At 42.5% G+C, this 27,509-nt stretch overlaps 1 protein-coding gene across 5 annotated transcripts in view; it reads left to right on the top strand.

Moving 5' to 3' along the window:
• TBC1D32 (TBC1 domain family member 32) overlaps nt 1-27,509 on the top strand; it is a 182,806-nt gene that overhangs the window by 47,363 nt on the left and 107,934 nt on the right. For all 5 annotated transcript variants that reach the window (XM_061623722.1, XM_061623723.1, XM_061623720.1 and 2 more), the window contains exons 12-17: nt 2,775-2,874; nt 3,225-3,362; nt 16,570-16,659; nt 22,346-22,488; nt 23,433-23,563; nt 25,305-25,506. In XM_061623722.1, the coding sequence (XP_061479706.1) occupies nt 2,775-2,874; nt 3,225-3,362; nt 16,570-16,659; nt 22,346-22,488; nt 23,433-23,563; nt 25,305-25,506 (804 nt within the window). The remainder of the gene's footprint in view (nt 1-2,774; nt 2,875-3,224; nt 3,363-16,569; nt 16,660-22,345; nt 22,489-23,432; nt 23,564-25,304; nt 25,507-27,509) is intronic.

Genomic DNA, 27,509 nt, shown 5'->3' with positions numbered 1-27,509 from the left:
TAAAACACTGTAAAAACACCATAAAAACAGAAATTAAAATGTTAAAACAAAACATCTTTAAAAATAGCTTCTTTCAAAATATATTTTTTAAGATTTAAAAACATCTTTAAAAGCAATTCCAACGCAGACTGGGATTAGGTCTCTACGTAAAAGGCTTGTAGAAAGAGGAAAGTTTTCAGTAGGTGGCGAAAAGATAAGGGATGGTGCCTGTGTAATATTTAAGGGGAGGGAATTCCAGAGGATTGGTATAAAAGCAAGGAGGGAGGCACCCAAAAACACTCCAACCAAACAGAGGGGGACCCTCAAGGTGCCAAACCAGTAAACAGCAGAGAGTTGGGAATGAGAATTTTTTATTGCCGCCCAACGCGTTTCGGGTGTTGACCCATAAATAATAAATAAAATTAAATAAATGCAATGAAGGCAATGATCTGAAATCTTCATTAGAATCAATGGGGGGGGAAGGTGCAAGTGCATGTGGTAAGATTAGGTATAGCAAGGGAGTTATTCCTAGATCTTCATTTAAACCTGTGGAGGATAACACCTAAGCTGGAGGATCCAAAAAAGTTTCCTTTTTCAATAAAATCAGATTATTGGCGCAATCGTACTTTTTGTATGACTCAGAAGACCAAATAACTGGGAGCACGTCTCTGCATCTGAAAATGGGTCACCGATGGAGAGCCCACTCTATTGTTACAAATATTACCGAGGTGCTCACCAACACATTCAGAGGGTAGTGCCACAACACTAAAGGTCCGCTTCCTATGTTGTATATAACAGACCTCCTGTTAAGATGGTATCTGCAGGAAGCCCTCACCTACAGAGCATAGTGATTGACTGGGTATCTAAGGGGTAAGACGATCTTTCAGGTATCCTGGCCCCAAGCTGTATAGGGCTTTGTACACCAAAACCAGAACCTTGAACTTGGCTGGTTAGGCAATGGACAGTCAGTGCAATTCTTTCAGCGGTAGGGTAATATGCTGGCAATACCCTGTCCCAGTGAGCAGTCGTGCCACTGCATTTTGCACCAGTTGCAGCTTCAAGACCAACCTCAAGGGCAGCCCCAAATAGAGCGCATTATAGTGATCCAACCTGGAGGTTACCAATTTGTGGACAACAGTGGTCAGAAATGGCTGCAGCTGTCTTACCAGCCACTGAGGCCACCTGGGCCTCCAGTGACAAAGATGGATCCAGGAGCAACCCCATACTATGAACCTGCTCTTTCAGAGGGAGTATGACCCCATCCAAAGCAGGCAACTGACCAGTTATCTGAACATGGGAACCACCAACCCACAGTGCCTCAGTTTTGCTAGCATTCAGACTCAGTTTATTGGTCCTCATTCAGCCCACCACTGAGTCTCGGCACCAGTCCAGGACTTGCATGGCCTCTCCGGGTTCAAATGATACAGGGAAGCAGAGCTGCGTATCAAGAGCATACTGCAGACACCTCGCCCCAAATCTTCTTATGACCGCTGCCAAGGGCTTCATATAGATGTTAAACAGCATCGGGGACAAGATGGTACCTTGCAGCACCCCAGAGCACAACTGCCAGGGGGCTGAAAGAAACTCACCCAATGCTATTCTCTGAAAATGACCCTGGAGGTAGGATCAGAACCACTGTAAAACAGTGCCTCCAGTACCCATCTCACCAAGTTGGCTCAAAAAGGATACCATGGTCAATAGTATCAAAAGTCGTCAAGAGATCAGGTAAGAATAACAGGGTCGCACTCCCACTGTCCGTCTCCTGATAAAGGTCATCCATCAGGGCGACCAAGGCTGATTCAGTCCAATAACTAGGCCTGAACCCAAATTGGAATGGGTCAAGATAATCTGTTTCATCCAGGAGTGCTTGCAATTGTTCTGCCACAACCCTCTCAGTGAACTTCCCTAAAAGGGGGGTATTTCTGACCGGTCGGTAGTTGTCACAAACCAAGGGGTCCTGGGTGGTTTTTTTCAGGAGCGGTCGGATTACTGCCTCTTTCAGTGGGCTGGAATCACTCCCTCCCGCAGTGATGGGTTGAACACTGAAGGGATGAGTGAGTGAGCATGGAGGAGGAGTTGGTAATGGGAACAGTAGCAGCGGGCCCCTGTGGCAATGAAGATAGGCAGCAGGATGTGGTGAGCCGGTGACCCCTTAGAGAAGGGACGGGATACATTGTGCTCAGGGGCCCCTAGGCACCCGGCTCTGGTCTCAGCATTGTCTCACCTCTGCAGTAGTATCTTGCTAGGATTCCTTATAAGTATACCTTATAAAGGTCCAGGCAGAGGGGTGGGACAAAGCAGGCGGGAAAACTTGGTGGAAAAGCTTGCCCTTGATGGCCCCAGCACAGTCCTACCCTGCAGCAGTGGAATGACAGTACACTGGATGCCTCCACTGGACTTGCTCTAACTGTGGCATCCAACTCTGTTTGAATCTGAACGATGTTGTCCCTGAAGTGCCTCATAAAGTTGTTACAGTAGGCTGCCAAGAGTGTCACAGCAATGCTGTCTTGTTCATATGACTAAAGCCCATTCAGCACTTGGAAAAGCTCTGCCAGATGACTACTTGCAGATCAGTGGTAGGAGTGAAGTAAGCTTTCTTCAACACCCCAACTGCCGTATAGTAGGTCCGATAATGCAACGTCACATGTATTCAGTCAGGTTCAGACCGAGATTTGTGCCACATGCAAATTTGCTAATATTGTGGGTGAAGTGAAGCTTAGTTATTGGTTCTAAAGGGAATTGTGCAATAGGTATTTCCTATTATGTTTATTACAGCTTGTCGTTTTATTCTTCAGATTATTACATCTGTTGAGCAGTGTGTCTCCTATTTGGAAACTTGTGAATCAGCAGTTGATGCAACAGGCAGGTTTAATTCTTTCTCCACATCACATAATAGTAAGTAATGTTTCCACATGCTGAATAATATATATTTATTTGAAAAGTCTTCTTTTGTTGCTCTGTATTTTAATAAAACATGTGCAATATACAAATAGTGTTTTTATGACAACTATTAAGAGTATGTTCTTAACTCAAAATTTCTAAACATTTCAGTTGTCTGTGTGAAGATTGCACCCCTGGCTGGAAAAAGCAGACCCAATTTTTGTTGGTAGTTGTGTTTTATGTGATCTTTGTGGTTTCATTTATAAATGTATTATTGTCCATTACAGTAGTGATTGACTTTGGTATATAATGACAGAGCAGGAGACAACATAGGATTATTGACATGATCTGTCTTGTCTTTCAAGGTAATAAACAGAAGAATTGTTACACAGAAAAAGAATTACAGTATATATATTTTGTTCATTCTCTGAGCCTCTTAGGAAGATTGTTGATATATAAACAAGGCAGAAAGCTGTTTCCTATTCAGCTGAAAAACAAAAAAGGTAAGTGTGTGGTTTAAAAAAGATGGCAGGGTGGGCTGTCCTCATAGTTTTTCAGCTGTAGTTCTGTTTTTGTGGTGGAGGCCTTACAGGTATCCACAAGAGAAAAAATGGTGTAAATTTTGTGAGACAGTTACTGGAGGGCTTACTGCATTATCATCTGTGCTATGTAGAAGAGCATGGCATAAAATCCTGTCTCCTATTTTTATCACCCTGTGCTGTCACTCACAGCCCTGTGCTGTTTCCTGTAACAGTGGCAAAGCTGAGATGTTTACCAAAACTAACACTGCTATCTGCTTTGGGCATAATGTTAAACCATAGTTTAGTGCATCATGAATGACCATAGGTGAGCCTTATGTTCATGCATTTCTCTTTGCATCCCTTCCTCCAGCGTATCTGCGAGGAAGAGATAGGAAACATGTGTTTTCTGTTTTAAACTAACTGGAGTTCATTGTTCTATTTTATGATAAATTTGTATTTTATTTTCTGTATGGTTTATTTTTATGTACACCACTTAGAAATGCTGAAGATTAAGCAGTATATAAATGTCTTAAATAAAAATAAATCATTGTGTCCAAATCCTTGGGAAGTGGGAAAGAAATTTTGCCTGATCTGCTAGTGCACAAATTTGCACATGTATCTTGCATACCCATGGAAAAGCTGATTTGGGGGGATTAGAAATTAGGCTATTGTTTTTTTTGCTGGATACAATTGCATGCACTCAAGACAGAATTGTTTGGCTTGGAATATTGAAATGGTCAGTATAGGAATCAAATTGATTATATAATTGGTAGCAGAAGATGGAGAAATTCCATACTTTCTGCGAAAACAAGACCAGGAGCAGACTGTGGTACAGATCATGAACTGGTTGTATTGAAAATCAGAGTAAAACTAAAGAACAACAACAAGCAATCATAATGCCAAAATACAGTTTAAATAACATCCCAGAAGAATATAAAGATCAAATAAGGAACAGACTTGAGGCGTTAAACTTAGTTGACAGAGAACCAGAAAAACTATGAAATAAAGTCAGAAACATTTTCAGGCAAGAATGCAAAAAGACAATACCTCTAGTTGAAAAGAGAGAAAGACCTCAATGGATGATTGAAGAAACTCTTAAAATGGTTAAAGAGAAAAGGAAAGCAAAAGCAAGAGAAGATAGAAACACAGTCAGAACCCTAAATGCATACATACAACTTTATTACGGTCATAGACCCAAACAGTTTGTAAACAAATATACCGTGAATATATAATTGTGTTCATTTAAAATAATTACAGGGATATAAACAATACCGTAGAATGAAAATACAGATAGACCAAGCTGCAAAGATTTACATATATATGGACACCTTCATTTCTTGGCTTGTTGTAAATAAAAGTTAAAATAATTAATGAAATCAGCAATACATATTGTGAACTTGATCTTTCCGTAGCGATTGAGCTACAAAAAGAAATTTAGCAACTGATTCTGTTAAAATTTTGTCTGTATCAGATAGAAGAAAATAAACTATTTCTGGAGAACTATCTGAAAGACTAGAAATAAAAGGTAAAATAAATTTGGCTCTTAGATTATTGTATATCTCACAGTTTAGTAAAACGTGTTCTAGAGTTTCTGGTATATTCAGATTACATATGCAGTGACGGCTTTCTACGGGAATACCTTGATAGCGACCTGTTAGAAGAGCAGATGGTAAACAATTAAATCTTGCTCGAGAGAACAAGAATCTATAGTGTGTAAAAGTTAGCTCTTCCAAATATTTTGCTGGGGACGGGAAGCAAAAGTTCAATTTAAAATGAAGTGGAGAGCACGATGTTTGTCCCTTGGAGATTAGATATTGGTAGTCTAAATCTTTAATTCGTTGAATTATTACCGATTTAGCCAGGGCAAAGTCCCATGATGATAGAATTTCAACGGATAAACCCAGATAATTTAGTTTTTCGCTAAAGGACTTTGTCCAAGAGCTGACAAAAGGGTCTTTCCAAATTAGGTGTGAGAATCCTGAAGGAGGTTCAGAATAGGCTGTCTTGAGCCAAAAGGTGAAAGCCTGGATCCAAGCTGTGCATTCGATTGATGAAATTCCTGCCTCTAATCGAAGACCAGCTGGAGAGGCACATTTTGGGAGACCGAAAATGGACCGAAGGAACCCTGAGAGCACTGGTTCTATTTTTTTATTAAAATCTATAATCCAGATTGGGATGCCATATAATAGTTGCAGCAGAATTTTTATTTTAAAGATTTTTAAAGCTGCAGGAATGAAACTGCCACCTTTGGTAAAGAAAAATCTAATGGTTGCTCTGGTAATATTATGTGCAGCTTGCAGTGCAACCCGAATATGATGATTCCATGAAAGTGTAGAGCAAAATGTTATACCTAAATATTTATATTTGTTAACCTGCTCAAACACTTTGTCTTTTATTTTCCATGATATTTGCAATCTTTTTTTGAGAAGACCATTAGTTTGGATTTATTATAGTTGATAATGAGGAAATTTTTTTCACAGTAGGATATAAAAATTCGGAGGAGGCGTTTGAGACCGATTTCTGAAAAGGACATCAGAACCGTGTCATCAGCATAGAGCAGCAGGGGGCAGCACACTCCTGCAATATTAGGCGAGTGTAGATTTTCTTTGTGGCATTTATCATTTAAATAATTAAGGAAAAGGTTAAATAAGGAGGGCGCCAAAACACAGACTTGGCGTACCCCTATATTTACAGGAATAGAACTGGTTAAATTTCCGTTTGTTCCATATCTTACTCTCATCGAGGTACACTGATAGAGTTGTCTTATCAGAAGAAGCAATCGCTTGTCTATTGAGGTCATATTCAATTTTGCCCATAAAAGGTCTCTGGGTACTGTATCGAAGGCCATTTTAAGATCCATATAAGCGACATATAAGCCTCTTTTTGTGTCACTCATATATTTTTCTGCCAAGAATCTTAATATTAGGCAGTGATCGATTGTAGATCTTTTTTTGCAAAAGCCTGCTTGCTCATTGCCTAAGATATTTTCCATAGGAGGTGGGCCATCACTGTGGGAAATAGTTCCACCTATCGTGCGAAGGCAAGAATGTTTTTGAAGTCAAGACTAGGGACGTCATGCCCCTCCCACTCCCCAGTTCATTCTTGCCTTCGTACGAACAAGATTGGAATTTCACGTAGCATTTAGCTAAGTCTCGTATTTGTCTATTTCTCTTTAAAGCCTTTTTTCCGTTTTTCTGTCTAGCCTACTGAGGATCCCCTCAGAGACCGCGGCTGCGGCTCTCTTCCCCCTTTCCTCAGAGCTATTTAATTTCTTTTATTTCCTTGACTGGGGGCTCCCTCTGAGACCGCGGCTGCGGCTCTCTTTGTTTTGACAGTTTCAAGCCCCCGCCCCCCCCGGCTCTGTCGTATCCGTAGCCAGGGGGCTCCCTCAGTGACCGCGGCTGCGGTTCTCTTTTTTGATCGCTTTTGATCTCCCTCCCCCCCCGATCGTCGCCGCGGCTGCGGCTGATCCGATCTCAGCGGGAGCTTGCAGCTGCGGCTCCCGCCGTTACTCCTTGCCTCAGATCGCCCTCGCTACGTGGCTTAAATCCCACTGCGAAGGGCTTTACAGACCGCGACGGCAGCTCTCTCTGCGGCGGCTGCCGTTTTTCCCCTACCTGCTTCTTCCGGGGTTTTTCTAGAGCCGCTACTGCGGTTTTCGGTGAGACCGTGCTGGGCAGCCCTTCCCCCAGTTCGCTTCCGACGGCCGCCATTGCTCCTTCTCCCTCAGCCCTTTTTTGATCGTTTTTTCCCGCCCTTTCTTCCGGGCGCCATTTTTTGAAATTCAAAATTCCCGCCTTTTTTGTTACCATTTATTAAGCATCGGATACCTCCCCTGCAGGCTATCTATCTGCATGTTTGTGTATATGTGCTGCTGACAAACTTACACAAGGCTGATTTACACACATTTTTACTGTGGCTGTAATCCTAGTGGCTGAATTATATTATCAAGGCTGGAGCTCCAATCCTAGTGGGCTGGATTGTATTATCAAGGCTGGAGCTTTAATCCTAGTGGCTGGATTACATTATCAAGGCTGGAGCTTTAATCCTAGTGGCTGGATTACATTATCTAGGCTGGAGCTTTAATATCAGTGGCTGACTTGTATTAAATCTGATTTACATTGTATATCCTGCCCCCTCTGGGGCCGTGAACAAGCCAAAAACCCAGCCTACAGCACTAATCTGAGTGTGCCAACTCTAAAACAGCCTATATTATATTAACGCTGATACCTCAGTGCATTCTGCCCCCTCTGTGGCAGTGCATTTCGCCATCTCCCAGTGTATCCTACCCCCTCCGTGGTAGTACACTGTGCCAGTTCGGGTCTTTACATCCTGCCCCCTCCGTGGCAGTGTACTGCACCCAGGTTTATATAAGATGGCAGAACAGCCGGGCATGTCACCATCAACACACATGGTGCCAGATCAGCCAGACATGCCACAATCAGCCAAGCCACAACATCCTAACACGTCTAAGACCAGACATGCCAAAGCACTGGCTAAGACAAAACATCTTTCCAGCCATAGTAAACCAAAGCGCCCTCGTTATGTCTCTGTGCCAACTACCGCCACAGCACAGACACACATAAGTGACATTTTCCATTCTCCTACTACTGCCTCTGACGAGGAAGAGTTTGTTGGCTTTCCCGCTCACTGTTCGCCTAACGAACCTACCTCTGGTTTACCGCCTCAAACATCTGTTCCATTAGTTCACCAGGCACATACATCTCCCACATCTGGTCTGCAGCTGTCTCCTGATTTCCTCTCCCAACTCCAAGCCATGCTGGCTTTTTTCACGCGAATGCAGTCACTACCACAAGTTCCTGCCATACCCCCACTCAACATGGACCAACGTGCGTTCCATGAAGCTCATCCTTCCTGTTCACCAGATCCCTTTGATGTAGCCAGAGGCAGATGTACGGATGAAGCCTCGTATGCGGAGGAGTCAACTTTCACTGACCATGTTGAAGGAGACGACTGGAGCGACTATTCAGATCATGAGGAGGATACTTCGTATCGCTTGTTCAATACCTCAGATTATCAACCGCTAGCACGTAGGGTACTTCATACCCTTGGTCTCCAGACTGCGCCTTCAACTTCATCCGCCCCAGCTATCAAAGGGGCCAAGGTCCTCAAATCCCCTGCACCTACTGAACACTACATCCCGGTGCCGGACCCAATTGCCAAATTAGCCTCCGAAGAATGGGCTCATCCACTCAAAGCCCGACGCTTCAAGAACCTGGCTGACAGATTGTACGCCCTAGCCCCAGACTTTGCCACCAAGTTAGATGTCCCTGGCATAGATGAACCAATCGCTCGCCTCGTTTCAAGATCTCTTTTGCCCAGGGAAGGGGAATCCCACCTAAAAGATACTACTGAGCGACGAATAGACTTCGCCCTCCGCAAGAATCACGAGGCCACTGCCTTAGCCATGCGTGCCTCCGCTTCAGCCTCCATATTCTCCAGAGCCTCTATGATGTGGATGGATGACCTTCTAGAGGATGCTAACCCTGATCCTGTCGCCTTCAAAAGAGCACTATCGAAATTACGTAAGACAGCAGCTTTTGTGGCCGATGCCACTTTGGATGCCACTCAATTAGGGGCACGAGCCATGACGACTCAAATAGTCGCTCGTCGCACCCTCTGGCTTCGCCACTGGCAAGCTGATTCAGCGGCCAGACTGAACCTGGCCAAGGCTCCTTACTCCGGATCTCTACTCTTCGGCGAGGAAGCTCTAAAGGCAGTTCTGGTTGATCCAAAAGACGCCCAAAAACCGGTTCTGGCCACAGTCAAGAACATCGACCACAGGCCCTTCAGGCGATTTCCCTCCTTTCGTTCTAACCAGTCCTTTTGAGGAACGCGGCCAGGAGGACGAGGCCGCGACTTCAGACCCTATGACCCCAACGCATTCAGGGGCTCCTGGAACCGACGCTTCCAGGGCAGAGGTCAGTACCAAGGGCGCAGGGGCAACTCATCGTCCTCATATAGGGGAGGCCCTCGCCTACACAAGTAGTATTAACGCCCTCCCCATAGGTGGCAGATTACTTAATTTTGGAGATCGATGGCTGCGCCTTACTACGGTCTCCTGGATCAGGGACCTTTTCACTTACGGCTATACCATAGAGTTCTGGGCAACCCCATCAGACAGATTCCATCCGTCTCCTTGCCCAAGGGCACCAGCCAGGCACAACATCATGCAGACAGCTATACATCACCTCTTGGACATAGCGGCAATAGAGCCAGTTCCCACAACTGAGAGGTCGGAAGGGGTGTACTCCCTCCTATTTGCTGTGCCAAAACGAGATTTATCTTGGAGGGCGGTATTGGACCTCAAGTTTGTCAACCGTTTTGTAACATACCGCAGGTTCAAAATGGAATCTCTCCATTCCATTACTGAGAGTCTGCATGAAGGAGACTTCCTGGCTTCTATCGACCTTAAGGAAGCGTATCTCCATGTGCCCATTTGCATAGCCCACAGAAAGTTTCTTCGGTTTGCCTTTGGCCACCAACATTTTCAATATAGAGCGATGCCATTTGGCCTCTCCTCTGCTCCAAGAGTATTTACCAAGGTGCTACTCATCCTAGTGGCTTACCTTCGGACCCAAGGGGTTCATATCTACCCATATTTGGATGATCTGCTAATACGGTCCAAGTCTGAAGAGCTGGCTCAACATCATTTAATGATCACCCTCAATGTTTTGCAGACCTACGGCTGGCTTGTTAACTTCGACAAAAGCCATCTCCAACCAACCCAACGCCTACTACACCTTGGGGCAATGTTGGACACCCTGCAGGCAATGGTCTTCCTGGCTCCAGATTGCATCACTGCCATCACAAGCATCGCAAGGTCCCTGATGCAACAAACATCCGCAGACGTCATGCTTCTCACCAGAGCGCTCGGGATGTTTATCTCCACAATCCACATTGTGCCCTGGGCTCGAGCCCACACTCGGCCCCTTCAGTGGACTCTGTTGCCTTTTCAAAAAGACATTGCCAGCTCCAACCATCGCAAAGTTCGTTTGAGCCCCGCACTGCGCCTCTCCTTCCGCTGGTGGACCAAGGTTCAACACCTCTCCAAGGGCACGTCGTTCAGAGAACCCCGCAGAACCGTCGTGACCACAGACGCCAGCCTCATAGGTTGGGGAGCCCACTGCAACTCCCAGTACGTTCAGGGGGTTTGGCCCAACGCAGAGCAATCTCGAAGCATCAACTGGCTGGAACTAAAGGCTGTCCACTTGGCTCTATGTCATTTTCAGTCTCTGTTCCCTTTGCATCATGTGCTCATTCGAACAGACAACACGTGTGTAAAATCACATTTGAACAGACAGGGGGGCACTAGGTCTCGTCCTCTGCAGGACTTAGCCAACCTCATCTTTGTCTGGGCAGAACAACATCTACAATCCCTGAAAGCAGAACATCTCAGAGGGATTTGGAATGTGACAGCAGACTGGCTCAGCAGACAACAGGTCTTCCCGGGAGAATGGAAACTTCATCCAGCCATTTTCCATCGTCTCCAGTGTCGGTTCGGCGCCCTCTCAGTCGACCTGTTTGCTTCCAGTCACAATTGCCAGCTTCCCAGGTACTTTGCCCGATACCTGGACTCAACAGCAGAAGCAGTGGATGCTCTGACAACACCGTGGCCAGACGGTCTATTGTACGCCTTTCCTCCCATACCATTGTTAGCCAAAACCTTGAGGAAGGCACGAACCGAAAGGGCACAGCTGGTTCTGATAGCACCATTTTGGCCACGCCGACCGTGGTTCTCAGATCTTCTGGCAATGTCAATGATGGATCCTTGGACACTTCCAGTAACGCCAGACCTCCTATCCCAGGGTCCAGTACTGCACCAGGACCCTACTTGGCTCAATCTAACAGCATGGCGTTTGAACGGAGACACTTGAGGTCAGCTGGACTGTCTGATGCTGTGATTGATATTATTTTGGCCTCGAGAAGGCCATCTACCACTCGCATTTATCAACATACCTGGGTGGCGTTCTCCAAGTGGTGTCAGTCCCACCACCACGATCCATCCCAGGCCAATGTGCACCAGGTGCTGCAATTTCTCCATAGTGGCTTTATGATGGGACTTCGACCCAACACTCTACGTCGACATGCGTCTACTCTGTCATCCATTCTCTCAGTGTCCTCTCCTGGAGATCATATTTCCTCACATCCGTTCATCAAACGTTTTTTGAGGGGAGTCGCCCTACGCTCTCCGGCTGTCGTCCATCGGTTCCCCTCATGGAGTTTGCCGAAAGTTCTGCAGGCTTTGCAACGCCCTCCATTTGAACCCATCAGGACTGTGCCCCTACGTATACTGTCCTTCAAGGTCCTGTTTCTGATCGCAATCACATCTGCCAGACGCGTTTCGGAGTTGGGCGCATTGTCTTCTACTAGACACCTCTGCGTCTTCCATAAGGACTCTGTTGTGCTGAAGACTGACCCTTCCTTTCGTCCCAAGGTCGATTCAGTTTTTCATTGCAGCCAGGACATTGTGTTGCCTTCCTTTTGCCCGGATCCTACACATCCTCTTGAAAAGGCTTGGCATTCGTTAGATGTCCGGAGGGCTCTCAAGACCTACCTGTGTAGGACCCAAGAGATTCGACGAACGGAGTCTCTGTTTGTATCCTTTCATCCAAGGTCTATGGGGCATAAAGTATCCAATTCTACCTTATCCCGTTGGTTAAGGGCATGCATTACTTTAGCATATGAGTCCCTGAAGCTGTCAGTTCCAGCTAGTATAACGGCTCATTCTACTAGGTCAGCTGCCACCTCGGCTGCTTTTGCCACTAATGCTCCTGTTGCCGATATTTGTAGGGCCACAGTCTGGTCTACCCCACACTCGTTTATAAGGCATTATAAAATTGATCGTTATGCCTCTGCTGATGCATCTTTTGGCAGACGAGTGTTGCAACAGGTTCTTAATGAGGATTAACATGTGGGTGGTCCCTCCCTATATGGGTTGCTTTGGTACATCCCACAGTGATGGCCCACCTCCTATGGAAAATGTACCATTGGTCTCACCTGAAAGGTGATTTTCATAGGAGTGGGCCATCACGACCCTCCCAGTTGGAGGATGACTAGACATTTTATCAATGGGTTACATGTTATTGTTACGCTATTATATTTAAATGTAAGAGTGAAGTCAAGACTTTTAGTTCTGTTATGTTATGTAGTTATGTTAGAGTCATGTTGTTATGCATGTGACTATTATGTTATTTTCCTGGCGGGCCTGTTGGCCTTGTTCTTGTATTTTTAGATATCTCTTTTTAGACTCGCTACGAATGAACTGGAGAGTGGGAGGGGCATGACGTCCCTAGTCTTGACTTCAAAAACATTCTTGCCTTCGCACGATAGGTGGAACTATTTCCCACAGTGATGGCCCACTCCTGTGAAAATCACCTTTCAGGTGAGACCAATGGTACATGTTCCTCTTCTAGCCAGGTTTGAAGTCTGACATTTAAGTGGCTTGCATATACCTTACCCACAACAGAGAGGAGGCTGATGGGTCTATAGTTTACTGGGTCGCCTCTGTCTCCTTTTTTGAATATTGGTATAATCACAGCTTCTAGCCAGATTGAGGGAATTTTTCCAGTCATATTAATTTGTGTGAAAAGAGATGTAAGAAGAGGTGTCCACCAATGGATATTATTTATTAGCATTTCAGGAAGAATTTCATCAACTCCTGGAGCTTTTCCTCTTTTAAGATTTTTGATCAGAGTTTCTATCTCTTCTTGCTCAACTGGGGGCCAGTCAGGTATGGAATCAAGGCTCACTATGGGCGAAGAATTATAAGGCTTATCCTTGTAATTTGAAAACTGAATAGAAAAATGGTGCTCCCAAATTTCGGGGGAGATATTACAATGCGAATAAACATTTGATCCTAAGACATTAGTGACTAAGGCCCAGAATGCCTTAGAGTTATTATTTAAGGAAGCGTTTATTAGCGCGATCCAGCTTTTTTGTGCCAACTTTTTTTTATAAGCGATTACCTTTTTATAATTCCTTTTCGCTATGTAATACTCAGGTGGAAGGGTGTTTATTTCTGCTTCTCTGTAGATGTGGTATATATTTCTTAAAGATTGTTTAGCATCCTTGCATTCTTTATCAAACCATTTTGGGTGATTCGAACCCTAAATGCAACAATACAGCGACTAGTACATAGGGACAAAGAGAAAGATTAAAATAGTTATTGTATAGAAATAGAAGAGGACAACAAAAAGGGAAGAACATGAGCCCTATTCCAAAAGATTATTGAAATGAAAGGGAAATTTAAACCAAGAGTAGGGATGTTGAATAACCAATTGGGGAACACACTGACTGACCGAGATGAAATAAAAGGAAGATGGAAGCAATAAACTGAAGCACTCTATAAAAGATTCGTCGATGACAGATTCATTCATGGAGGAACCATATGATGAAGAACCAGAAATTTTAGAATATGAGGTGAAAGCTGCTCTTAAAATACTTGGAAGAAACAAATCACCAGGAACAGATGGCATACCGATAGAGTTGCTACAAGCTACTGAGATTGAATCTGTCCAAATTATGACAAACATTTGTCAAGAAATATGGAAAACTAAACAATGGCCCACAGACTGGAAGCGTTCCATATACATCTCAATTCCAAAGAAAGGGGATCCCAGGGAATGCAGTAATTATCGAACTATTTCCTTAATATCCCATGCAAGTAAAGTAATGCTCAAGATTCTACAACAAAGGCTCTTACCATATATGGAGCGAGAAATGCCAGATGTCCACGCTGGATTTAGAAAGGGAAGAGGTACAAGAGATAATATCGCAAACATATGTTGGGTAACGGAATGGACCAAGGAATTTCAGAAGAAAATCACCCTGTGCTTTATAGATTACAGCAAAGCCTGTGACTGTGTAGAACATGAAAAACTATGAAATGATTTAAAAGAAATGGGGGTGCCACGGTATCTGATTGTCCTGATGCGCAACCTATACTCTGGACAAGAGGCTACTGTAAGGACAGAATATAGAGAAACCGATTGGTTCCCAATCGGGAATGGTGTGAGACAGGGGTGTATTTTATCACCCTATTTATTTAAACATTACACAGAACATATACGGAAAGTAGGATTGGACCAAGATGAAGGAGGTGTGAAAACTGGAGGGAGAAATATCAATAATTTAAGATATGCAGACGATACCATACTAATAGCAGAAACCAGTAATGATTTGAAACGAATGGTGATGAAAGAAAAAGAGGGGGAATCATAAAAGCAGGACTACAGCTGAACGTCAAAAAGACTAAAGTAATGACAACAGATTTATGTAACTTTAAAGTTGACAATGAGGACATTGAACTTGTCAAGGATTATCAGTACCTTGGCACAGTCATTATCCAAAATGGAGACAATAGTCAAGAAATGGGAAGAAGGCTAGGACTGAGGAGGGCAGCTATGAGAGAACTTGAAAAGGTCCTCAACTGCAAAGATGTATCACTGAACACTAAAGTCAGGATCATTCAGACCATGGTATTCCCAATCTCTATGTATGGATGTGAAAGTTGGATAGTGAAAAAAGTGGATAAGAGAAAAATCAACTCATTTGAAATGTGGTGTTGGAGGAGAGCTTTGCACATACCATGAACTGCGAAAAAGACAAATAATTGGGTGTTAGAACAAATTAAACCAGAACTATCACTAGAAGCTAAAATGATGAAACTGAGGTTATCATACTTTGGACACATAATGAGAAGACATGATTCACTAGAAAAGACAATAATGCTTGGAAAAACAGAAGGGAGTAGAAAAAGAGGAAGGCCAAACAAGAGATGGATTGATTCCATAAAGGAAGCCCACAGACCTGAACTTACAAGATCTGAACAGGGTGGTTCACGACATATGCTGTTCGAGGTCGCTGATTCATAGAGTTGCCATAAGTCGTAGTCCTTGAAGGCACATAACAACAACACACATGGCATTGACTTCTCCATGAATGTTAAAAAAGAATACTGTGCAGGGGCGGGGTGGGGGAAGGTCCATACAAAATCTTGTGCCTGCAAGGGATTGCTGGACAGGGAATACAGGAGGTAAGATTCTCCTCTGACTGTCCAACAGGCTTAATGTCTTACATGAGTTTGTTATTGTGTGTCCACTTACTCGTCGCCATAAAAGAAGAAATATATAACCAAAAAAGAAAACACAGATTTGTACAATATTTGCATGAACTAATGGAAATTTAGAAACAATTATTATTATTTGAATAGATATACAGTACATTTTACTTTTCTGGGGAAGACTGTGACCAGGTTGCTTATCTGCTTTCTCAGTCTGCTGCTGGAATAACTATTACTGCCCAATAAAAGACTAGTACTAGTGACCTCTGTCTGGAAAGCTAGCAAAAACCACACTGTTGTTGCATCTGTGTTATGTATTTATGAAAGAATTAAGGGTTAAGATGGTAGAACGCTAATATAAAAGGATTTAAACACAACAAAACAGCTTTGTGACTTGAAATGCCACTATAGAAACATACCAACCTTATTGGTAATAGAAACTCTGGTTAGTTTAATCTATTTTTTTAAAATAAAGTAGGATTGAATAATAGTTTATGAACCTGTGACCAATCCATAGTTTAAATTTTAAACTAGTCTTTGGTTACAGGATCATAAACCATGGTTAAGTTTTAAATTAATCAGTTTCCCCGTTTGGGAGGGAACAAAACCTGATAGTTTAAACCAGGAGCCGGATAGTTCCAATCTCCTGCAGCTATGCTGGAAGGAGAGAGTGAGGGCACAAGCCTGAGGCTCAGTTCTGCTTATGCATGTAGCATTGGATTATGGTTTAGTGTTTTTCTAAAGCAGGTTGGTTTATGGCTATGAAGAAATATGCATTCTTATCTACATTATTATCTTAAGATTCTTCATCTGTCTTCCCTGGCCTATGGCTATTACAAAAAATGTTTGATTAAATTATTTTGCAAGAGTGAAAGCATAAACCCAATTTTTTTTTACATTGCTGCATTTTTTATATTGCTGGAATCGCTCGACCAATAATTAATTAATTAAATTAAATTGTTTCAGTTTGTGAAGCTGCAGGAGATGGAAGAAAACGTACATCAATTTAACTTGAACTTGTATGCAAATATTCATTCATTGTTCCTAATTAAATTATAAATAACATGAATTTTCAATTGTTTTCCCCCATTCTGATTTTCATAGATTTGATGTCCCTGACAGACCTTGTCATAATGTTTACTCGTCTTATCTATTGTTCACCAAATTGCCCAAAGGCTGTTACAGTGCATTCAGGTAACATTACCCTTTATATTTGCTGTGTTATTCCTTGTCTTACTCTGTGAAGAAAGTGTTATTCACTTTAATGTTTGTTCATCTGTCTGTGTCTGTAGACACCATGAAATCATATTTAAAAAGAGGATTCAATGGCTCTTGACATCTGACTGGGTTTTGAAGTGATAGGGTTGGTGAGGGGAAAGAAATAGCCTTTTTTATCCAGCGGATGCTAGGATACCCCCAAGTGGTATTATGTTTCTCTCCTGTTTGATGCAAGAAAGAGTTAACACTCCAAGGACTCCTTGTGAGACCCTCCCACATAGGATTAGTTTGTTTCCTATCTCGCTTGAGCAGTACTGTTTTTGCTTAGCTCTTCAGTTCTGACCTTTTTAATTAACACATTTCTTTAACCACCTAATTTTAAACTTTCTCTGTGTTTTCCGGTTGTCTTGGGGTGTGATTGGTCTTAATGTTTCTCTGTATTGAGAGAATCTGGTTTGTATGTAGGTGGGGAGGTCGCTTGGTGTCCATTTTGTCAGTTGATTCCATCCCATCGTCCTTATCCCTTAGACAGTCCATTTCCCTCAGTCACCACATTCTGTATTTCAGATTTCCCATACAAATGAATTAATTGTCTAAATTGCTAATGAATTAATTGTCTGGGTTTTAAAAAATGAATTAATTGCTTACATTTTCTTTAGCCCTGTGATTTTTATTGCCTAATCTAAAAAAAAGACCCCTCTCTGTGTATTCTGCCTTTTAACTCAACTGTTCATTCCTGCTTCTGATCTGTTCGTCTGTGTTTTTTTCTGTAAAATTAAATTCCTGTGGCAGTGAAATGCCAAAAGATTTAACAGAGGAAGAGCCAACTAGCATTAGTGAGGCAGTGGGTTCCACGGCAACAACAGCAGGCGCAGCAGGCACGATAATGTTGTCAGCCTGTCCTGTGAAAAAGAAGGCGGCTGCCTTAGCAAGTCAAACACACACAGTAGCACCTGCCATTTGGGAAAGAAAAAACTGAAAACTTCAAAGCACGGCCCACACAAATCCGTGGTAGCAGAGAAACGGGAGAGCAGTACCTTAAAACACAGCCTGAGCAGCCCTATGGTAGCAACAGTGACAGCAGACAAAAAACAGCCTTCTGTATCTGGCGCAATAAAGGAGATAATGCCGCAGATGAGGTTGATGAGCAGGAAGGCAGCATACATGGGAGAGCAGAGTCAGCAGTGGGTTGAGAGAAGTGAAGTGCCTCTGTTTGAGGATGAAGGGGTTTGTGGACCAGCTCCATACCTGGAAGTTCTTCTCAATTCTGACTGCAGTAATACTGAGTTTGAAAGCTTCCATAGGGTCTTCACAATCTGTGCAAGCACGGCAGAAGAAAGAGTCTGCTACTATTTCTGGTCAAAACCAGTTAATGCAGTAGGGGATAAATTTAACAAAACATGCACAGGTGTTTGCTGCCATCTCTGAAAAAACTAGTAGAGTAACACAGTACTGGTTTATATATGAGGGCAATGGAAACTGCTACCACCTCTGGTCAAATACAGGTTCAAGAGCAAAGTACAGGTGCATGGAGGTGTGATGAAGTCTGGTGCCACCTTCAGTAATACTTTGGAACAGCAGCAAATAACACCTTTAATTTTGAATGTTGACACTATTGCGCACATCAGAGAGGCTCTAATGGCTGATATTTCAGCAGAGCTAGCTGCAATAATACAGTCTATTCAAAACAATTGTAGTGTAGCACAGCAGATGGAAAATTTAATTCAACCAAATGTTGTGGTTCAGTTACCTGTGCAACCAGTTATGTCTCTAGATCCACATAATGTGGCTTGGGGTAGAGCACAGAGAGGGGTGCCTGCACAAAGGTTAACTATATTCACAAGTGATGTGCAGATGTAATATTGTGACACTTCAGTTGTTTTTCAGGACTCTGCAGATACTGAGTAGAGTGACGATTCAGAGATGGATGATCACTCTTCCTCAAGGCTTTTCCAAGATATACACTATGTTCCTTTATTATGCAAAGCTATACTACTACTACTGCTACTACTACAATAATAATAATAATAATAATAATAATAAATGTATATCCCAGCCCTCATCCCAGAGGCTATGGCTGCATCAGATTTAAAAGATGCCTCCCCAGATCCAGTCCCATCTACACCTAAGGGAGCAATGGTGCTTCTTGAAACAAAGCCAAGGAACAGGGTGGTCAAAGTATCATCATTGTTTAAAGATTTGATTCAGTCAGAGTGGCTTTCATCCATTCAGTCCAAGAAGTCACTTTCTTATTCTGATAAGTTTTAACTTTTAGAACCTGAATTGATGGATCAACTGAAGACTCTGATAGTTGATGCAACAATCTCTGCACCAGAAATTTTCTGATGAGGGATGGAGATACCCTGCTAAAAGATCTAACAGAGGTTAAGTTAGATCTGGCGTTGAAGAAGGTTCATGAGATGACTACATCAGTTATCCATGCTTCTTGTGCAGCCTCTGGTTTTTCTAGAGCAGTTCTCCATTTGGTTAAATGACAGTCCTACTCAAGATACTGAAAGAGTTAGAAAGACTGTTTTGAAGGTTTCATGAATGGAGTCCTACATTGCAGATGCAATGATGGACGCAACAGTTTGCAATGAGAGCAATGGCGGCTGGAGATGGCAAGATGTGCATTTTGGCTTTGACAATGGGAGATGGATTCCACATCATGTTTAGGGTTGGTTTTAGAACTGTATGTTGGAAGAAAGCTGTTTGGTGAAGAGGTGTTGAAGGACATTCTATTTGAAAAAAAGAGAAGGCAAAAGGCTAGTGCCAAATCAGTGGACAGATGGCCAGCTGTCTTTTCATTGTTTCCCTCCATACCAACAGTTTCATACTCTGAGGTTTAGTGGAAGATGCTGTGATTTACACTCCAATGGATCTGCCTGGGGGCACCCCAGATGTTCCAGCAGAGTGGTCAACAACAATCCAGACAAAGATTTCAGAGTTCCTCTACCACCACAGAGGTGGGAAACAACAAAAACAGCTCTAACTCATCAAAAAATACCTGTGGGCACCAGGCTGTTAGTTTTTGCCCCACAGTGGGAAACAGCACTGCCTGACCACTGGGTGAAGGATGTGGTGCTTCACAGATGTGGTGCATCATGGATAGCAAATAACATTTCAGACTCCACTGACAAGTTGGTGTGTATCGTCTCCAGTCTCTTCACATCCAGAGAAGCACAGATTGGTTCATGAGGCCATTGACCATTTGTTGCAGATAATGGCAGTTGAATCACTGCAACAAAAATAGAGGTTTTTGGTGATGTTTATTCCATCCATCCTCATTGTCATGCTGAACAAAGGGGGTGCTTGGCAAGTGGTGCTACACGGAAAGTATCTGAAAATTTTTGTGTTATCAAAACTTTTGTATGCAGACATTGGTATTCATATGGGAAGTGCTGCAACTGCAGAATTATCTGGCCTGCATAGATGCCTACCTATGTTTATGGATGCCTATCTATGTTTTCCAATAGGATCACAGAATCAGATAATTGTAGAGTTGGAAGGGGTCTATAAGGCCATCGAGTACAACCCTTTGCTAAATGCAGGAATCCAAATTAAAGCATACCTGAAAAGTGGCTACCCAGTTGCTCTTGAATGCCTCCAGTGTTGGAGAGCCTACCACCTCCCTGGGAAATTGGTTCCATTGTCGTACCTCTCTAACAGAAAGTTTTTCATGATGTTCAGTCAAAATCTGGCTTTCCGCAGCTTGAGCCTGTTATTTTGTGTCCTGTACTCTGGGACAATCGAGAAGAGATCCTGGCTCTTCTCTGTGTGGCATCCTTTCGTGTACTGTCAGGGCCAGATGGTTCAAGGCACGTGGACTGAACAGGAAGGAAAACTTCCTACAAATTGGCTGGAGTTGAGGGCAGCAAGACTGCTGTTACAACATTTTGTGCCTCTTGTAAGGCTGATGCATGTGATGTTAAGGACAGACAACAATAAAGCAAAGGGACATTTCAATTGTTGTGGAGGAAGGAAATCATAGATACTCCAGGAGGAGGCAACACTGTTGCTAGCCAGGATACAATAAATTCTGAAGTCTCTTGTTTCAAATATGTTCAAGGGGTAAAGGTGCTGGCTGGGATATTTGAGTTCAGGGTGAATCTGAGTAGTCCTGCTGATGAGGGCAGGGTTGCCGCTGGAGGTCATCATTACTATTTTGCCTTCACGATGTCCATCCATAGTAACGGAATATTGGTACACTTGGGCAGTGTTTGCGCCCTGCTGCAATAGCAGTCATAGCAGCCCAGAAAAGCAAGAATTGGTGAGCTCCTATCTTTCCTGCAGGATGGGCTGAAGCAAGGGTTGTAGCCAAATACCCTGTGCAGAAAAGCTTCAGCATTAGTGTCAGTGTTATCTAAGTCTCCCCATCAATCACTTGGCTCCCATCCATATCTAAAACAGTTTCTGAGAGGGGCAGCATTATCTAACCATCCAGTTTAACACAGGTATCCAACATTGGATTTACACAAAGTTCTGAATGTGCTCCAGAAACCACCTTTTGAGCTACTGAATTCAGTGCCTCTGCGAAGCATGTCATACAAAGTTCTGTTTTTAGTATCAATAACATCATCTAGAAGGGTTTCAGAATTAGAAGCTTTGTCTGTGTCAAAACATCTCTGTGTATTTCTTAGGGACGGTGGGTCTAAGGACTTTTATTCCAAAAGTAAACACAGCCTTTTATTGGCAACAAGAGTTGATACTTCCTACTTTTTGTCTATGTCCATCACAACCACATGAGCATGCTTGGCAATCTCTAGATATATGCAGAATGTTGAAAGTGTGCATTAATAGGACAAAGTTGTTCAGATGGGCAAATGCATTATTTGTGTCTTTCCATCCTGCCAGTCAGAAGAAAGTGACTTCAGGTACAAAAGCATTCATTTATTTGGCTTACAGTACTCTTCATTTAAAACCACCGAAGAGTGTTATGGCACATTCAACAAGGACAGCTGCAGCTACAGCAGCATATTCAATTAATCCGCCTTTTGTAGAAGTTTGCCAAGCAGCCATGTGCGCAAACCCAAACACTTTCACAAAACATTACAAAATAGATCTTTATGCTTCGTTTGGGAGGCAAGTGCTCCAACAAGTTCTACTTAATGATTAATTATATAAAGCCCCACCCTAAAATTAGGTTAGCTATGGATGATCCCACTTGGGGGTGTCCTAGTGCCCACTGGAAAAGGAACTGTTTTGCTCATCTGAAGGGTGTTTTTCAGGGGACACTAGGACATCACCAAGGCCCACCCTATGGTGCTTGAGCCTTTAGTGGTAGAAGCACAAGTGGCAGGGAGTACGTCTAGCGCATGACCATATGTGTTTGAATTTCTGTTTGTGCTGTGTTTCCAAGGTTTTTCTGTTTCTTCGGCGTTTATGGTTCTGTTTACATAGTGCTTATGCTGTTAGATAATTTTCATACTTTCAAGCTTAGCCTAAAGGCAGACTAACACTCTGTGGGTAGGGGCTGAGAAGGAGTCCTTGGAGTCTCTTTCCTGCCTCAAGAAACCAGAGAGGAAGACAATACCACTTGGCAGTGTCCTAATGCCCCTGAGAAACACCCTTCAGGTGAGTAAAATGTTTCCTTTTCCTTTATCTAGTTGCATTGATCACACTGTTTTTCATTGCTATTTTAAAATACCTTTTTTTTTGTCAGCCAATTATTCTCCAGGAGGGCTCATTACTGATGTCCTAAGAATTCTTTGTGATAGAAAAGAATGTGCAACTGAATGTCTATATACTAATGCAGTGATAGAGGCACTTCTTCAACCAATACGTTATCTACTGAATGGAACAGAGGTTGGTTGCATTTCTTCCAAATAAACATAAGTGACATTTAGTGTAGAAAAATAGAGTGGCAATAATCCTGTTAATTGTCAGGCACACTGCAGTCTTGCATATAACCTGTGGTATGAAATAGTGAGTGGAGATGTGCATGCTTATCTGCATTGCAAGGTAGATGGGACCATGAATTTTCATTCAAGTACAAATGGGAATTGTGTTGGATGCATTGTATCTGGATCCGCTTCAATATAGTCTTGTGTTGCACAGTGAAATAAAACATATTGTTGGCTGGGCTGAATTGTAATGAATTTCAAGAGCCAAAGTTGGAAATGGAGCTTGGGCTTGGCAGGGGAGGTGGTGGTGGTAGTGGTGCAGGAGAGACAGAATTCATTTAAGGAAAGATTCTGAAGAAAGCTGCATTTCATTAAAGTGAAAGGTAGCTAACTTAGGGTTCTCCAGATGTTGTTAGACTCCAAACTTCCACTATAGGTACTGGTCAGGGATGATAGAGCTATAGTCCGACAACAACATCTGGAGAGTCATACATTTCCACTGTTTTAAATCAGTGCATTTCAGTAAGAGAAGGAGAATGCAAATTGATTGTTGCTTATGGTGAGATGTTAGTTTATATCTTAGAAGCAAGTCACATCTGTTTGTTTTTATTTTATATTTGAAATCAAGGTTTTTGTATTTTCAAAGGGCTTTTCTGTTTTTTTCTTTAGTTAATATATATATTAATTCTTACAGCTACTTTTAGATAAATACATATCAGCAGTTCCATTTACAATCGCCCAGAAAGTTTCTTGATAAAAATCTCAGAATTTCATTGACAAAATCTGGATTACAATGTAAGAAATCCCGAGTTAGTTTTATTACATCTGTTTGCCCTTAGTTATGCAAGGATTGTAGATATAGGCTCCATAAAACATTAATCCACAGTTCTTAAAATATATGTGCAGGTGCATCTGAATTGCCCAGAAACAACTCTAATTCATATAGCTGATATTTTGGCAAGGATTGCTGCTGTAGATGATGGCCTTTCACTTCTTCTTTATGGAGGAGAAAAGCCTTCTGCTGTAGAGGGTAGTAGGTAAGAGATTACATTTTCAATAAAGAACAAAAACAGTGTTATGAAATTGTTTTAAGCTCTTGTCTCTCATGTCAATAACAGGTTCTGTATAAGTCTTGAGAGAAGCTGCTATGATTTGCTTTATAGAGTGAACAGCTTACATGTCACGTTCATGCAAAATAAGGGGACAACTCCTGCACCTGCAAAAACATCTTTCCGTGCAACATCTGAGCTGGTCCTTACACTGTTATTTTCATGTTATTTCTTGTTGGCCATGTTTATATTTCTTGGATTAGTGTATGACTGCATTTGGATGTAATGATGAATTATGATTTATTGTTATGTCAGCATCTCAGGCTCATGTACTTTTACCTCTTCTCTCCTCCATGAGAGGAGTTCAGAAGGTTTCACTTCCAGTTTTTAATTATCTGCAGGTAAGGGTTATCAGAACCCAGACAAATTGTAATTGGCATTAAGTAAGGTTTACTGAGACAAGCCACCTGCAAACCTTGGTAAATGAAGCTGGATTGCTGCAGTAACAGCTAAGGCTAAATACTGTTAAGGTTTTGGATGTAATGTAAATTGTGATTAATTGAAAATTAAAATGAAACATTCTGATCTCCACAGTATTGTTGTTTCTGCCATCAAAATCAGAATGTTAGAGGAAAGGGCAGAAGAACAAGTGCTCTGTATTTCTGTTATCCAGGGAAACATGGACATGTGAAAATTCTGTGTCTTTCTGAAAGTTATTCTAATACTTGTTCACGTGTCCTATTTCAGAGAGCTCAGGTGCCCTGCATTTCACATCAGCAGTGTTATCACAGCAGTGTGAATAGAATCCCTGTATATACCTTCCCTGAGGCAGGTTGCTCTATTTCAGAATTTAACACAAACGTTTTTAAATAGTTAAGGTCATAAGGATTTAGCACCTAATATTCTATCCTGTGGGATAATACAAATCATATGCATATACATTCTCTTGCCACAAAGAACTCATTATGCAATATATTAATTCACATCTTATATGCCTTGTGAATGTTTGAATCCAGTATCTTGAAATGAAATTTAAATTGTGGTGTGTGTGTGTGTGTACACATATATTTGTGTAGTTTTGCATAGTTAAAATTCCTTACATGGCTTGTATTAAAACATAACACCTTAAAGGCAGTCTGCCTTGTAAGATATGAGTGCTTTCATCTACTGATGGCTAAACTGCATGTTACACTAATTGTGTGTGTGTGTTTTTAAGAGCATGCTGGGGCAATACGATGTTGCTTTCTTAGCAAAGAGCAGCCATTTATAAGAGGTTGATCTGAATTGTAGCCACAATCCAAATGAATAGTTTCAAGGGAGATTTTGGGTGGGAAGATGACATAGGAGGAAGATTAACTATGTTTTCCTGCAATTCAGTTCCAATCTGGATTGGGCCTTCATTGCCGCTGCTTTTTGTTAAGAAAAAGTCCTGCCAAATTCTAAGCATGCTGCACAAAAAACACGGTTTACATGTAGTTTGGCTCTGAATTTTTAGTTAAAGAAAGCAAGTTTATAGGTGGTCTTCATGGAGATGGGAGAGAACTTTTCTTGTTTTGCTAATGTTTGTTCTTACAGCCATGGGAAGATGATAGGCAGTAAGTCTTTCCCTTGGCCAAATCTCAGCATATTGTAAAAAAATGTATTAACATTTCAATTACTAACTGAAAATGCCTCATTTTATGGTAGTTCTGCCAAGTCAATAAAATACTGTTTTTTGCATTATTTGTAGCCTTGGGGGTGCAGATACAATCGTTCAGTTTACAAAGAAGCTTCTTGATGAAGATGTTTCTGTTTTGTCTGGGACTGAGATGTTGCCAGTCCTCAAAGGTGCTTTCATCTTTGTGTGTCACCAAATGTATAGTACCTGTGAAGGTTTGGAGGTGTTGCTACCTTATCATTTACATGGATCTATTGCTGAGGCTTGGAAAAAGGTAGTCCTATCCTTGTTTATATAAAGCATACGTATATTTATTTATTTATACATATATTTGCATACCGCTATTTCATTTTTTTAAAATAGAAGTTATATATATATACACACACACACAAGTTATGCAAGGGGTATGTGTGTTTTATGTGTGTGCATCTATTTCTTAAGGACATTTTTCATGCTGAAATAGTATTGTGTTATAGATTTTATAGTGGAAGTGGCACCTTAACATAACAGCACAAAGGTGCTTACTGGGTGTGCCCTCTAACAAGTGAGAGCTGAACACAGTGCAAGGAGCTGCTATTTGCCTTGGATCCCAGCAGTGTATACACATTGATTAAAATAGGCAAGCCTAGTCCTCAAACTATGGGAAACATTGCCAGTACAATATATAGATGTGAACTTTCTAGTTTATATTATGTGCGAAGTGACCGTGTATTGGAAGCTTGTAAGATTTTGTACAGTTGATAAATAGATTCACTAATAGGCAAAAAACCTTGCGGTTTAAAGTGACCATCTAAACTATATCAACTGTCTTAATAAAGTTGCTTCCTCCCTGCTAAAACAAGATCAGCACAGCATATGTCGTCTTTCTATTATTTGGGCTGATTGCAGGTGTTGCCACCACTCACCATATGCTCAGAGGCACGTTACCAAATTCTTCCAAGCTACACAGGAAGTGGATTGGACTGTGAAAGACTAACCCAAATGGTGTTTGCATTTTGACCAATTTGTAGGGCAGTCCAATATCTCAGAGGAGGTCAGGTCTCCTGCTCCCCTGGTGCATTCACTATAGCTGCCCAATTTCCCTGCTTTTTAAAGTTTGATAGAAATATCTGTTGGCTATAGGTACGTTCTTAAACCGAAAGGTTTTTTTGCCTATTAGTGAATTTCTCTGCTTTTTAATCTGGGAGGTAAGAAATGGGATCCTGTGCAAGTTTGCTGAGAATAGATTGATCATTTGCATGCTTATTGAGTTCAGTGGGATTTACTGCCCTGCAACCATGCTTAGGATAGGTGAAACTGACCACAGTGGATGGGGAGCAGAGGAGGAGGAGGAGGAGGAGGGAAGGGAGGAAGGGCAGAGGGGAGGAGGGGGATGGGAGCAGGCAGGAGGGGGAGAGGAGGACAGGTTTGATCATTTGCATGTTTATTGAATTCAGTGGGATTTACTCCCATGCAATTATGCTTAGGATAGGTAAAACTGACCGGGGGGGGGAAGGAGGGAGGGCTAGAGTGGGTGGGGAGGAGGAAAAAGGAAGAGGGGAGGGGAGGAGGAAGGGAGAGGAGAAGGGAAGGAGGGGAAAGGCAGGCATCCTTATAGAGTTCAATGGTATTTACTCCTGTGCAATCATGCTTAAGATAGGTAAAACTGACCAAGAGGAAGAGGAGGGGGAGAAGGTGGAAGGGAAAGAAGGGAGTTGGAAGGGGATGGGGATGGGGAGGGAGGCTCAAAGGAAGGGTGAGGAAAGGGGCAAGAGGGAGGGTGTAGGAGGAGGAGAAGGGAGGGTGGGTTTGATCATTTGCATACTTTTTGAGTTCAGTGGGATTCTTTCTGTGCAATCATATTTGAAATGGAAACGGACTGCCTTCAAGTCAATCTTGACTTATGGCGACCATATGAACAGGGTTTTTATGGTAAACAGTATTCAGAGGGGATTTACCATTGCCTTCCTCTGAGGCTGAGAGGCAGTGACTGGCCCAAGGTCAGCCAGTGAGCTTCATGGCTGTGTGGGGACTCAAACCCTGGTCTCCCAGGTTGTAGTCCAACACTGACCTGGGGGAGGTGGAGGGAGGGTAGGAGGAGGGAGAGGGGAGGGGAGGAGATTGGGTGGCCAGGCTCTGGTCAGAGGGGAAGCCCCTTTCCTTTCCAAAAAGAAAACACTGTGAACAGTATCATTTTTCAGTGTTTCCCCCACCTTTGTATTTTACAGAAAGTACATGTAGTCTCTCACCCAAATATAAACCAAAGCTGTCCCTGGCCACATCCACACCAGGTCTTTA

Source organism: Rhineura floridana, chromosome 4, assembly GCF_030035675.1.
Source record: "Rhineura floridana isolate rRhiFlo1 chromosome 4, rRhiFlo1.hap2, whole genome shotgun sequence".
Classification (NCBI taxonomy): Eukaryota; Metazoa; Chordata; class Lepidosauria; order Squamata; family Rhineuridae; genus Rhineura; species Rhineura floridana.
The sequence above is the reverse complement of the archived record's forward strand: the minus strand, read 5'-3'. Positions and strand labels throughout refer to the sequence as shown.